The 13004-nt window shown below is 40.2% G+C and overlaps 1 protein-coding gene across 17 annotated transcripts in view; it reads right to left on the bottom strand.

Moving 5' to 3' along the window:
- Positions 1-12827, bottom strand: part of TAF2 (TATA-box binding protein associated factor 2) — an 80004-nt gene extending 67177 nt beyond the window's left edge. For 4 of the 17 annotated variants that reach the window (XR_004346433.1, XM_032609795.1, XM_032609789.1 and 1 more), the window contains exons 1-3: positions 12004-12364; positions 11528-11582; positions 2863-3023 (exon numbers count right to left, since the gene is read on the bottom strand). Coding sequence is in view for 8 of the 17 variants with exons in the window: in XM_032609795.1 (XP_032465686.1) it covers positions 2863-3023; positions 11528-11582; positions 12004-12086 (299 nt within the window). In the remaining 9 variants the exon portion in view is untranslated. Of the gene's footprint in view, positions 1-2862; positions 3024-8666; positions 8806-11527 lie in introns of all 17 variants that reach the window. The other 13 variants (XM_032609798.1, XM_032609805.1, XM_032609804.1 and 10 more) reach the window with 11 other exon arrangements.
- Positions 12828-13004: the final 177 nt, after the last annotated feature.

A 13004-nucleotide genomic window follows, 5' to 3' on the forward strand; every position in this document is an offset into this window, starting at 1 on the left:
TCAAGTGTTTAAATTATTTTCCTGGCAGACAATAAGCTAGAGAGGGAGACAGAGAGACAGAAACAGAGACACGGAGAGAAAGAGAAGCCTTTTAGATGTTACATAACCAACAGGTATTTTATTTGCTAGTACAGGTAATTTAACAACTCAGCTAACCTTTAGTTGGATCAAATAGGTAGAAATGCCTCTTAGTCTCTTATCTAAATGTTTCCCTTCCTTACATTCCCCCTGCAGTTTAAAGGTGCTGAATCTCAACCAAGGTAAGCACACTCTTGCCATTAAAAATAGGAGGGCCTGGCACCTTAACTTTAAAACAAATAAGGAGAAAATGTGATGAAGTAGCATATTACTTCTTTGAATGTTAGGACATTCTTGTACATATTCAAGACCAAATTTAACCACTGAGTTTTAAGTTTAACTTTCAAATCAAATCTGCTACATTTAATTTGTTTCAGCTTTAGCAGAAATTTTACTGCTTCATTAGAGAAAGAAAGTTACTTTAGAAACAAGAAAAGTAACAGAAGTATCTAGGGACATGCTAAAGACCTTAACTATCTGCCTTTGCCAAAGTTCTCTTTAAAAATAAATAACATCATTCACACGAGATACCTTTCATATCTAACTGCTAAGCAGCATTTCTTCTGAATAACTGGTAGGTTTCTGTCTTTTGCCTTACAAATCTTATAAACAATAGTGTTTCCCTCTTTCGTATGGCAACCAGAAATATCAAAACCAAATCTACAGTTTTCCTCTAGTAACTTAACAGTGTGGTACCCACCATCCTATACTTTTTTACCCTTTGTGCTAATTTCATTAGCTACTTTAAAAAACTGTTGTCTAATAAAATTCTAAAACCACTCTCAAATCCTCTTTTGAACAAGTCAGAGAATAAACAAACACTGGCAAAAATAACTGTCATCTCTCTTAAAAAGTAATCGGGATTCTAGAGCCAGGCAGAAAATACTAAGTGACCATGGCTAAGAGAGCTCTGGTGCTACCTGAAAAGTTTAAATATATTCTATTGTTCCCAATTTCCTAACCTAACCTTCGACACTATTCTCCTTTATGACTTCCTTTTCTTTCTTTATAATACTAAAAGTGATGAGGTATCTTCCCTATCACTAGAGAAAAGTTTTAGGGGATATCATCACCTCAAAATTAACATAGCAAAGCTTGCTTTCTCAACAGATTTGAAGTCCACTGTTGCTGTCATTGCACTGTCACAGATCATCTTCTTGGACACCTGAGCGGCAACAACTGGTAAAGCAGCTGTGCAAACATTGTTTTGTGACTGGCAGATGGAGAAGCTTCTTACCCTGTCATCAGTGCAGAGTTCTAGGCTCGACAGGGTGGCTATTTTGGCCTCCGGCAAGGTAATGGCTCCCCTACCTGCTCTTTTACACATGACTTTTCCATCCATTAGTGGCACATACTTACTGCTCCAAAGGCAAATGATTGCTTTTTTCTGGGGGAAAGAGGATGCAGATGATTTTGTAATAAATCTTTTCATGTCAGTTCCACAAGTGTGGCTGTAAAAGCATGTAATTTCAACCACTCACCTTTATAGAATGGGAAGTCACATGAGCAATTCAGAGACTCCCTGAATTTTCCCAACACCGTTTTCTCTTCTGAGTTTCAAAGATTTTAAACCAATGATTATTGGGATGATAAGTATGTCTATTGATAAGTGTCCTTTCTCAACCCTCCCAATCCCTTAAAGCAGTGGTTCCTGCTCAAGCTTTACCTTTTATCAGAATCACCTGGCAGGCTAGTTGAAACACAAATTGCAAGACCCTATCCCAAGTTTCTGAACCAGTAGGTGTGGGGTACTGCTTGGAAATCTGCATTTCTAACAAGTTCCCAGGTGATGTTGATGCTGCTTGTCTAGGTGTTACACTTTGAGAACTGCTGCCATAGTCAAATATTATACATACAGACTAGTTAAAATATCACCTTGACTAAACAGAGTTTACAGTTTGGGGCATTCTAACCCAAAATACTAAGAATCACAGAAATGATATAATGCAATGCTATCAAAACGGAAAAAACAAGTGCCTCCAAATGTAGTTGACAGTATTTAAATCAGTACAAATCTTCCCAGGGCACAATCAAGTGAAATGCTAAAAAGAGCCATAAAAGAATAATAAGTAATCCTACTTTCCTAAGGAAATAATTCCAAGTAAAAGAAAAAAAAAAAGATCTAGAAAATAATCATGTAATCCACAGTATACCGAATAAATGGAATATTACCTGACCATAAAAACAATAAAAAAACGAAGCCTATCATATTATACGTGGAAAGGTGAAAACAAAGTATTTAAATGAAAAATGCAGAACATAAAGCTGATCACAAAGATATAAGTTTACTGATAAAAATCAGAAGTAGCCTTAACAGATGCAATATTTAAGGTGAAGGAATGAGATATTTCAGACTATTTTTATATGATATTCGAAAGCTGTCAAATATTTTATAGAATATTTTAAAGTAGTTTCTGATGTACAGATTACAGTATCATCTAATTCACTGAAGATTACATTAATATCTATGAAACTAATATTTTTTTAAAACTTTAAAAGTAGAAAAATGGCTAAGAAAATGTATTTAAAGTTCTCTGATAGTACTTCTTTAAAACTGCAGTCTGAAGAAAGGAAACTTAATAACTTACTGTGTTGGCCAGAGATAGTAAAATTTTTTGAACCAAATGTGTGTAGTGGTAGAAGCAACAGAAATTATAATTAGAAAAAATAAATTGGGAACCAAAATCTAATAATAATCTAAGAAAAATCTGTTGAAAAAAATTAATCCAATCAATGAAAAAAAAAACCTGTTAGAAATATCGACTTTTAAAGTATGTAACTTACTGTTTTGATTCATTGTGACAAACTTCCAAGGTTGGATCATTATAAATAAAAGCTGCTTCCAAATCATTGATCCTTACTCGGTATATTCTGCACTGTTTGCTGTTCAACTTGATTCTATTTAAGTTGGCAACTGTGGGAAATATAGTCAGTTCCACAAATCCCTGTAAAGATAATAATAATTTCATTAAAATGAACACAGGTATGTTTTAGAACATATTTCTTTGATTTCTACTACTTATACACATACTACAATCCAGAGACAGAATCCCAAATAGCTACACACATACAATCTCTCCAAGGATCCTCACTTCAAGTATGGCTGTCCTAGTGACTGAATGGGTCTGAATTATGTTACTTTATCATCCTGGTGGTTCACATTCACTATCAGTGAAAAGTAGACCATCTGCTAGAAAAGAAAATAAAAGGACTACTCACAAATTTAAGAATTTATAGACAGACTGGAATCCAAACAGAGAGGAAGGGGGAAAAAAAAAAACAACAGAGCAAAAAGAGAATCAAAACCACTTCAGTGAGTAAAAGAACAAGGCCCCTCAAAATAGGGTAAAAAACCATACCACCAAAGCTAACAAGTATGAGTCTCTGCTCATGGGAGGTAAATCAGGATGTGAGGTGGCAAGAGTTACAAGAAACATTTAGGCAAGTAGGGAAAAATCTACTGCCACCTCCAAGAGCAGCGGACACTTCAAAGCGCTGCATGATTTCCTACCAAGCAGTCCCAAGGCCATATACAGTTCTACCAGCTTAGCTGTGTGGCGAGCCATCTATCTGAAGCAGGTACATAAGACATGAGAGACAGCTATACATACCGACTGTCCACCACCCTCTTGCATTGAATCAAATGGGAAAGATGGACCATTGAAACAATGAATGTATGTCCAGTGAGTTTAATATTCTGGGTTGGAAACATAAAATATGGAGGACATGAAATAGTAACATTTCAGGGGCTGCAACAGGAATACCTAAGATGAAATTCAGGGAATAACCATACAGAAGTAGATTATAACAACTGCAATGGCTACTATTTAATGAGCCCTACTATATGCCAGACATTACACTACTTTCGTATGTTCTAATCCCATTAACAACTTTAAGAGACAAGTACTACTTTATACTTTTTACAGATTAAGAGTTAAGAAAATCATACCAAAAAAAAAAGAAAATCATACTATTAATAAGTGGAGAATTGAGATTCAAACCCACATCTAAATGATCCCAACTGATTCCCATTATGCCATAATGTCTCTCAGTACAATGCTTTTAAATAACATGCAAGAACGTAAGAATATTTTTTAGAGAACATTCAGCCCAACTGCTCAAAAGCCTATTGATTCTACAGCCCTTTTTCCCCCAATTCCCAAATAAGAGAGTCATACATCCTTAAATTAAGACCATCCGGACAGATTTATGCGGAAGCAAATAAGAACAGAAAAAAGCAGAAGCAAAAATACTGCTGATGAAGTCTCTGAGTTGAAAGGTGTTAAACTGTGAGCAATTGTATGAAGATCCAAATTCCCTTAATTAGCATACCAGCAATCCAATGACCAATCTACATAAATGAGCTAGGATCAGCTGAAAGACAGCAAGGAGAACCAAGATAATGTCAAAAGTGAACTAGAAAAGATTATGTAAAGTGCTGTCATGAAGTGGTTACAGGAGTGAGACATAAGAATAGGCTTTTGCTTTCTAAACTAAGTTTAACAATAATAAAACAGTGAACGGAGTATACTTCATGAAGATAGGGAAAGCCCAGTCTCCTTGAATCATCAGGTCTCTGACATCACCTACAGCCCTAACCTACACCTGCCTGCAACATACAGACCCACTGACTGGCCTCCAATTCCTGTCAACCTTGGCTACTAGCATAACTGCAAGCCACCAGGTCACCTAACCTCTCACTTACTCTCTCTTCTTGCTCCTGCTCTTTCCCCACCACCTGACAGCGGACCATCCTCCTAGAGTCCCTACCCCATTTGAAGTAACTCCCCTGTGCTATTCAGCCCTTTCAAAAACTCCTCTACCTGTCAGCCTTAGATGAAACATCTCTTGAATCCCCTTTGAAAAGACACTACTTATTCTTTCACTCACTATAAATTAGAAGAAGGAAAAACAGGAAACCTCCTACTTTCCACTATTTCTAGATCATTTATAGGCTTTTATACAGCATATGCTATAAGAGCAAGGGCAGAATAGTGCCACTGTCTTCTTGAGGTAGACTGCCCGCATTCAAGTCCAGCTCCACTACTCAGTAAGTATATGATCTTGAGCTAAGTTACTCTAGCTCTCTGTACCTCAGTTTCCTCATCTGTAAAACAAGAATATTGACACTACCTACCTATTGGTGTTATTATAATTGAGCAATTTAATACAAGGAATGCACTTAAAATCATACCTGGCATCAGTAAATGTTTTTATTATTGTCCTTTTCTACTTCTTTTCCTATGTGTTCAAGCCATACAGGTACACCATCCTCTGTTCCTTTCATTAATGTTGCCCAAATTCCCCAATACTCATTGAAGGTTCATTCTTTACCTTTCTAACCCATCTCAGCCATCACTCTACATGACATGAATGCAGATATAGCTGATCCATGCAGTATCACTGCTTCAAAGTTCCTTGATTTCAATTCCTACAATCTTCACTGCCATTCCAGGATAGCAATCAAGACCACACTCTGAAAGACACCTCATCACTGCTCAGGACTGCTCTGACGTTGACATTTTAAACTGGAACGTCCACAATGCCTGTACTTCTCTGCCAGTCCTCCTGTTCAACCACATGAAATTCTCCTGTCCCTTGGCCTCCTCCAGTTTCTCACTACAATCCTCCCTGGTATTTTTAGCGCTACATTCTTCCTCATCCACCCAAGATCCTTAACTTGAACCACTCAACTGCCAACTATCAATTCTCTTGCCCTTCTGCTGCACATACCTATCTTTCCCTCCTGTTTAGGAATGATCCTTCCACTACTGCACTAGAGGCCATCCTCTGTAGTATTCTCAGAAATCCTGCTCTATTAATTACTCTCTCCTATAATTACAATCTCTCCTCTTTCTAAGACTTTTTTCTATGCCTACAAACATGTTCGACTCTCACTTATCTTTCTTTTAAAATCTTGACATTTATGTCACCTCAAATAAATTAATTTTTGCCCTTTTCCTGGGGTTACTATATCTTGGTTCTGAACTGACACTAATCCCTGGAGTCCCAAAACATTACAGTAGTCCACTAGTCAGACTGGAAGTCTTTGGGGTCTTTTTTGTTTGTTTGTTTGCTTTTGGCTGTGCAGTGCGGCTTGTGGGATCTTAGTTCCCCGACCAGGTACTGAACCCGGGCCCCTGGCAGTGAAAGAGTGAAGTCCTAACCACTGGACTGCCAGGGTATTCCCCAGACTGGCGGCCTTTGGAGGTCAAGTAATAAAGGGGTTCCCACGTCTAACGCAGAGTAGGGCTGGAGATTATCTCCCCAGTCCAGAACATACAGTATACATTTTAGTAATTGGCAAATCCCCATATTCATTCTCTGACCTCACTCTCTGAGTGAGGACTACAGTGGAAGGACTAAGTGGACCCCACTGGAACACCCATCCCCCTTCTCCAGGGTAGTAAATCAATGCAACTAGACATCTTTGGGGAATTGCAGAGATTAGTGCCACCACAGAGACTTGAATGATGCCTACTACGTCTTCATTTAACTCAATTATTTGGCGAGTGTAAAAGTCAAGTAGGTTTTCGAGAATGATAGTGATTTATCGCAAACTTGTCAATCACAACCATGTTTGCAGATGCAGTACTTTGACCGCAGCAAATCAGCACAGTTCTTGGTAGCTAATATTGCGACTAATTATCAGGCAAATTTTTTTCCCCCAATTCCTATCAGAAAAAAAAAAAACAATCAATCAGAAGCAGGTTGTCTTCCAGACGTCAGAAACCCCTCACTGTCATCTAGTAACTAATAACTATATCAACTCTCCTCCTCAGTCAAAATATAGTCCAAAAGTCCCCTGATAGCCCAGAGGACAGGATAGCCCAGAGAATCACACTGGTATGTTATATTGACAACATTATGCTATCTGGACCTGGTAAGAAAGGAAGAGTAAGTTCTCCAAATGCCTTAATAGAAAACACGTGGATAGCAGAGGCTGCGAGTTAAATCCCATGAAAGTTCAGGGGCCTGTCACATCAATAAAGCTTCTAAGGTTCCAGTGGTCTGAGGCACATAAAAATAAACCTTCTAAAGTGAAAGACAAGTTGCTTCACTTTGCACTGCCCACCACGAGGGGGGAAAAAAGGAGGTACAAAAATTGGTAGGCTTCTTTGGATTCTGAAAGCAATATACACATTTAGGCATACTACTTACTAAGCAACCTATAAGGCTATCAGCTTTGAGAGGGGTCCAGAGCAAGGAAGGGTTCTGCAGTAGGTCCAGGCTGTGGTTCAAGCTGCCCTGCCACTTGGGCATTATGACTCAGCATATCCAACTGTATTGGGAACGTCCACAGCAGACAAAGATACTTTACTGGCTCTGGCTTTCTTCAGCAGAATGACAGTACACCAACATTCCTGGGGTTTCAGAGGAAACCCAAGACTTCTTCTGCCAACAACTGTTTTCCATTTGCAAAGCAACTACTGGTTTGCTACAAGACCCTGCGGTAGAGACTGCACACATGATCACGGGACCCCCCAAAATTTCATGTAGTTTTTGTTACCTAAAATGGCCATTACGAACTCAGTATGTGCAGTAGCTTTCCATTTTTAAATGGAAACAACACCTCTGGACCAGGCCCAAGCAAGTTCACAGGCACAAAGAGCAGACAGCATGAGCAGGTGACTGAGAATCCAACGGGACTTGTTCCCATTGCATCTCCACCGCTCCCTCAATCCACACCCATGGCCTCATGGAGAGGTCCCCATGCTCACTTAAAAGAATAGGACAAAGCACAAGCCTGAATTATGAATAAGTCTGCACAGCATGCCAGCACAGTTGAAAGTGGATGGTAGCTGCCATCAGAACCCACTGAAGTGTGGTCCTGAAAGACAACGGAAGAAAAGCCTACTGTGGGCAGAACGTTGAATACAACTGACTGTACACTGTTTATAGAAGTAGAGATGACCTGAAGTATACATCTACACTGATGCATGGCAACTGCTGGGTTGGCCAGCTGGTTAGGAATATGGAAAGAACAAGACAAGAAAACTGAAAATAAGAGGACGGTGGGAGAAGTAAATGTAAAAATGAATTTCTCAGAGTAGCTATAATATGAAAATATTTATGTCATCACATAAATGACCAACAGAGGCATCCTCAGAGACTGCAGAGGGAGCCCTCAAAAATCAACTGGCAAGATTATCTATCCAGTAGATGTCCAGACTCTTTCCCTAGCCACCCTGCTCAATATACAAAGTAGTCATTGGGGCAAGACTCCAAGGCTATGCATGAACCCAGCAACAAGGTCTTCCCCCAACGAAGCTTGATCTGGCTACCACCAGTGCTGAGTGCTCACCTCCCAACAGCAGAGGATCAAAATGAGCTTCTAATATGGGACCTTCCCAGGAAGGATCAGTTAGTCACTCAGTAGTAAAATGACTACATTAGACAGCTGGTATCATGGAGGGAGACAGTAATTTGTCCTTATATAAAAATAGACACATATTCTAGATTTTCCTTCCCTAACTATAATATACGTGCAAAAAGCCATACATGTCGACATGCTATCCCATACATGCCTCCATCTGTATAGAAAAGTGTGGCAGTGGGCTCGTACACACAAAATTTACTCGTTTTACCTTTTGTCCTATCATCCAGAGCAGCTGACACGATCAACTACTGAAGGCTCAGTTACAGCACCAATTGAGACCTCCAACAGGATGCCATCTTAAACTAGTGGACAATATATCAGGTCATCTCTTCATAGCCAAAATAGATCTGGGAACCAAGGGACAAAAGTTGGAGTGACTATGTTCACCATTCCTTCAAAAAGCCACTGAACAATTTTTGCTTCTTGTCTTCATGACCTCAGGGTCAGTGTGTTTGGAGGTCTTAGTAGCTAAGGGAGGAATGCATCCACCTGGGCACAGAGTCATGGTTCTATTAAACTGGAAGCTGAGACTTGACCACTTTGGGCTCCTCATGCCACTGAACTAACAGGCAGAGAAAGCGGTCACTGTACTGGCTGGAATGACTAGCAGCAGCTGAGATTCTACTACACAGTAAAAGCAAGAATTCCATCTGCAATCCAGGGGATTCACTGGAATGCCTCTTAGGTCCACTTGACCAACAGTCCTAATCAATGGAAAACCGCAACAACTCAATGAAGTCAAAACAAGCAAGGATGTAGATCCTACAGGAATGAACGTCTAGGGCAGACCAAAAGAAATGCTGTCAAAAGGAAAGAGAAAAATGAATGGGTGGAGGAATAAGGAAGCTGTGTATATCAACCCTGACCTTGACACCAGCTAAAGAAAGCAGAGGCTGTAGCAATTAATTTTCACATCCTTTCAACCACTTTTCTTCTGCTGTCTTATATGAAAGATATTGGTGATAGCTAATATCTTAGATGGGAATAATGCTGAACTGCCATTTCTTCACACCAACAGATTAGTCCAGGGATCAGCAAACTTTTTCTTAAAGGGCCAGATAGTAAACAGACATAACGGGCCACACAGTTTCTGTCGCAGCTATTCCACTTTGCCATTGTAGCTCCAAAGCAACCATAGACAGTGTATAAATAAGTGGCTGTGGCTGTGATCAAATAAAACTTGACTCACAAAAACGGGAAGTTAGCTAATGCCAACGCCTACAATAGCTGATAGGGCTTCGTTAAGTTGGGAACACTTTCGTCATAACAAAAGACAAGAGAGGATGATCTGGGGCAAAAGGGGTAGACTGTTCTAGATATTCTCCTTTTGCCCCTCCTAATCTGCCCTCTCTGCTTTACTCTGCACCCCAGGAGTAGCATTAACTAGGCACTAGCCCTCTGGCTGCCTGTTGGGGTGATCAACTGGGAGGCACAAAGAGAAAACTGAAAGCTGAAAATCGAGCTCCGTATATTTATTCCCCCAGAATCCTCCCTGCCAGGCTGAAGGAGGCAGTAGCCCCACTCTTCTATCAAAGACCATAGCTCCTGTAAGCTAAGTCTTTCCTACGGTACAGTAGGTTCTTGTAACCTCTCCCTTCCTTTGTTCTTTCAGGTTTAGAAGTGATAACTGTTTGTCGTTGCTAACCTAGGGTGCTCCTCCAACTTTTGTTGGTTTCTCTTAACCGTAAGTAGTCCCTTCATTACTTCCCTCAATTAATCTGTAGAATGTGCCTTCTGGGACCCTAGCCCATAGGCCATCTAACCAATCTTTCCAACGGGGGACGTAAAAATCATCTACAACTCCTTTCTAGCATTCCTAGTTAAGAGTCATCTGCAATTCCTTTCTGCCTATCATTGTGCCAGGGGTAGAGGATGTGGAAAGGGGAACGTCTGATTAAAAATGGCTCAATCACTTGCTATCTTCATGCCCTTAAGAAATTTACTTATCCTCCATTCTTTCAGCTGCTTTACTTATAAAAATAAGGATGAAAATAGTATCCATTTAAAAAAAAATAGCATCTACCTCATGGGGTTACTGTGAAGATTAACTGAGGTCATACACACAAAACCTTAGAAGATGGTCTTACATGTAGTATGTATATAATAAATGTTCACTATCAGTCAATCATGTCAACTCTATTTCTATGCCATTTTACTAATGATACCTCCATTCAGGGCTAAATCATTTCTACCCTAGATTATTATAGTAACCTTTTAACGAGGCTCTTTAATCCTCATAACTTCCATACCCAATTCACACAACCCAACACACCTAAAGTATCCTTCCATGAAGTATAAGGTAAATAATCATATGTAAGGTATTTTGAAAGAGAAGTTCCTTAAATGAGGATACGGGACTTAATAAACCTTTAAGAATCATTATAAATCTAAGATTCTGTGATTCTAATGAAAAGGTTACATTTTTAAACAGCTCATCTTAAGTAAACAAGTTTGAGAGGGAAGTTGATGTCCTCACTCAAAGAAAACCGGCTCTCACTGAGATTTTGATCTAGTTAATACAGATCTCCCTGAAAGAATAAATTATTTGGGTTATCAAGAACTTTTCCTAGAACAGATATATCAACAATCCATACATCTAAACTGGGGCGGGCGGGCAGTTTGCTAGGTTTTAAACACCTTATCTAGAGCTTCAGTGTAAAGCACTGCCACCTCAACAAGGTCAGCCGAGAATCAGAAAACACAAGTAGCCTCTTAACAGCCAAGTTAAAAAGTCAGTGCACGTACCAACCTTAACTTTTTTCATAGAAAAAAAATCTCGCTGTGGACTTATTCTTCTTTCATACACGATTCTAAAATGTTTGGTAATACGGACTTTCATACTCCGCAACAGATTAAAAGAAATAAAACTTTAATCAGGAAACAGGAAAAAAAAGAAAAGAGAGAATTGAGGTGGCAGCCAATACAGCACAGCCATGGCCCTTAGAGTCATATAGGCTTTTCAGTTCTAATTATTACCTATTCTCGAAACACAGTTACCTGGACAGAAAAGTTTCTAAGTACTGTAAAGGATGGACTGTTATTGCTTATAACCGCTGAGGATATACTTACCACAACAGATTTTCTCTGGAAGTTTATGTTGTTGATGCAGACGACCTGATGAGTTGTACATTAAAGAATAAAGAAAATATTTCAGTTATTAAATAATGCATAACTCTATCCAAGTACAAACAAGAACTGTGTTCTAGGCAGCTCAGAATCACACTTATCTTTCATGCTAAAACCCTACAAATTAGGGTAACTTGCTCATTTTAAATTTAGCAACAGCCACGAAAATAAATTTCTTTGGGCAAAAATGCAACTTAGTACTTTAAGAAAAAGGTTTATTAACCTGCAAGAAGCAGTAGATCTGCTGAATTACACTGTCATTCAAACCATTTTCGCCCTACAAACACCATTCCCATCACCGTGAGTGGCTCCCAGTTTCCCACTAGGCCTCCCAGGCCCACGAAATCAGTTTCAAGCAATCACAAAATATAATTAATGAAAACCAAACGTAGAAGAAAGGGAGATGAAAAAATACTTATAATTTATAGGGCCTTGGGCTTTCAAAGCCCTTGTCTCCTTTCTTCCTGTTCATTCTGGCGGGCTCTAAACCAGTCGGCGGCATGAAGAGACCCCGCGGAGCTCGGCTTCCCGGCTTCCCGGAGGGCGGCGGGGCATTACCGGTCTCCGGCACCTGACACTCCCCGCTCCCCCGCGCACCCAACAGTCACACCCCGCGGCCGGGGCTCCCTCGGCACCCACTCCCGGCCCTGCCCGATCTGCCGCCGCCAACGCCTCCAACTCGCTCCCGCGATTCGGCTCCGTCAGCTGTCTCCGCCGAGCTTCTGTCACGGAGATGCTCCTCACATCAAGCACCGACTGCGCCAGGCAGCCGACATCTTGCCGCTCACCTCTGACCTGCGACGTCAGCGGAAGTGGGACAGCCGTGAGGGCAGGAGTCGGAAGTTCCGTGTCAGTGGGCGGGGCTTGCCCGAGTGCCGGAGTTTTTGTTTTCGTGTCTTCGTATACGGACGGTGGGTGAGACCTGTTAAAATTTCGGAAAGCGGCCAGAGATATTTTGTGGGTGAGGCGAACACAGCGAGAAGGAAAGAAGGAAACACTAAATTTTAGAGGACTAAAGATTTAGCGCAAACATATTGAACAGTATGGGGAAAAGGTTTTCGAAGAGCCAGGGGCTGGCGACTAGGAACCCGGGAAATAGGAAACTAGGAGAGGTGTGCCTCTGGTCCGCTGTGTGAAAAGACACCATAAATTCACTGGAGCTCAGTGATTTAGGCTGTAAAATACGTGATTAGACCTCAAGGAGTCTAAATCGAATTCCGGAGTCCTCCCTAGGCACTGCTGCCTCAGTGTTTATTGAGAAAAACCTAAAATTAGTGGATTATATAGATGCAGAATTTATTGAAAAACCGGACAAATATTTTAAAGCCATCGTATTTGCATTTTATGCATGAGAATAAGTTGTAAATTCCACTAAGTTAAATCTTGGTTAATTGTGGATTATGCAGTTAAAAAAAAAATT

This window comes from Phocoena sinus, chromosome 17 (assembly GCF_008692025.1).
Source record: "Phocoena sinus isolate mPhoSin1 chromosome 17, mPhoSin1.pri, whole genome shotgun sequence".
Lineage (NCBI taxonomy): Eukaryota > Metazoa > Chordata > Mammalia > Artiodactyla > Phocoenidae > Phocoena > Phocoena sinus.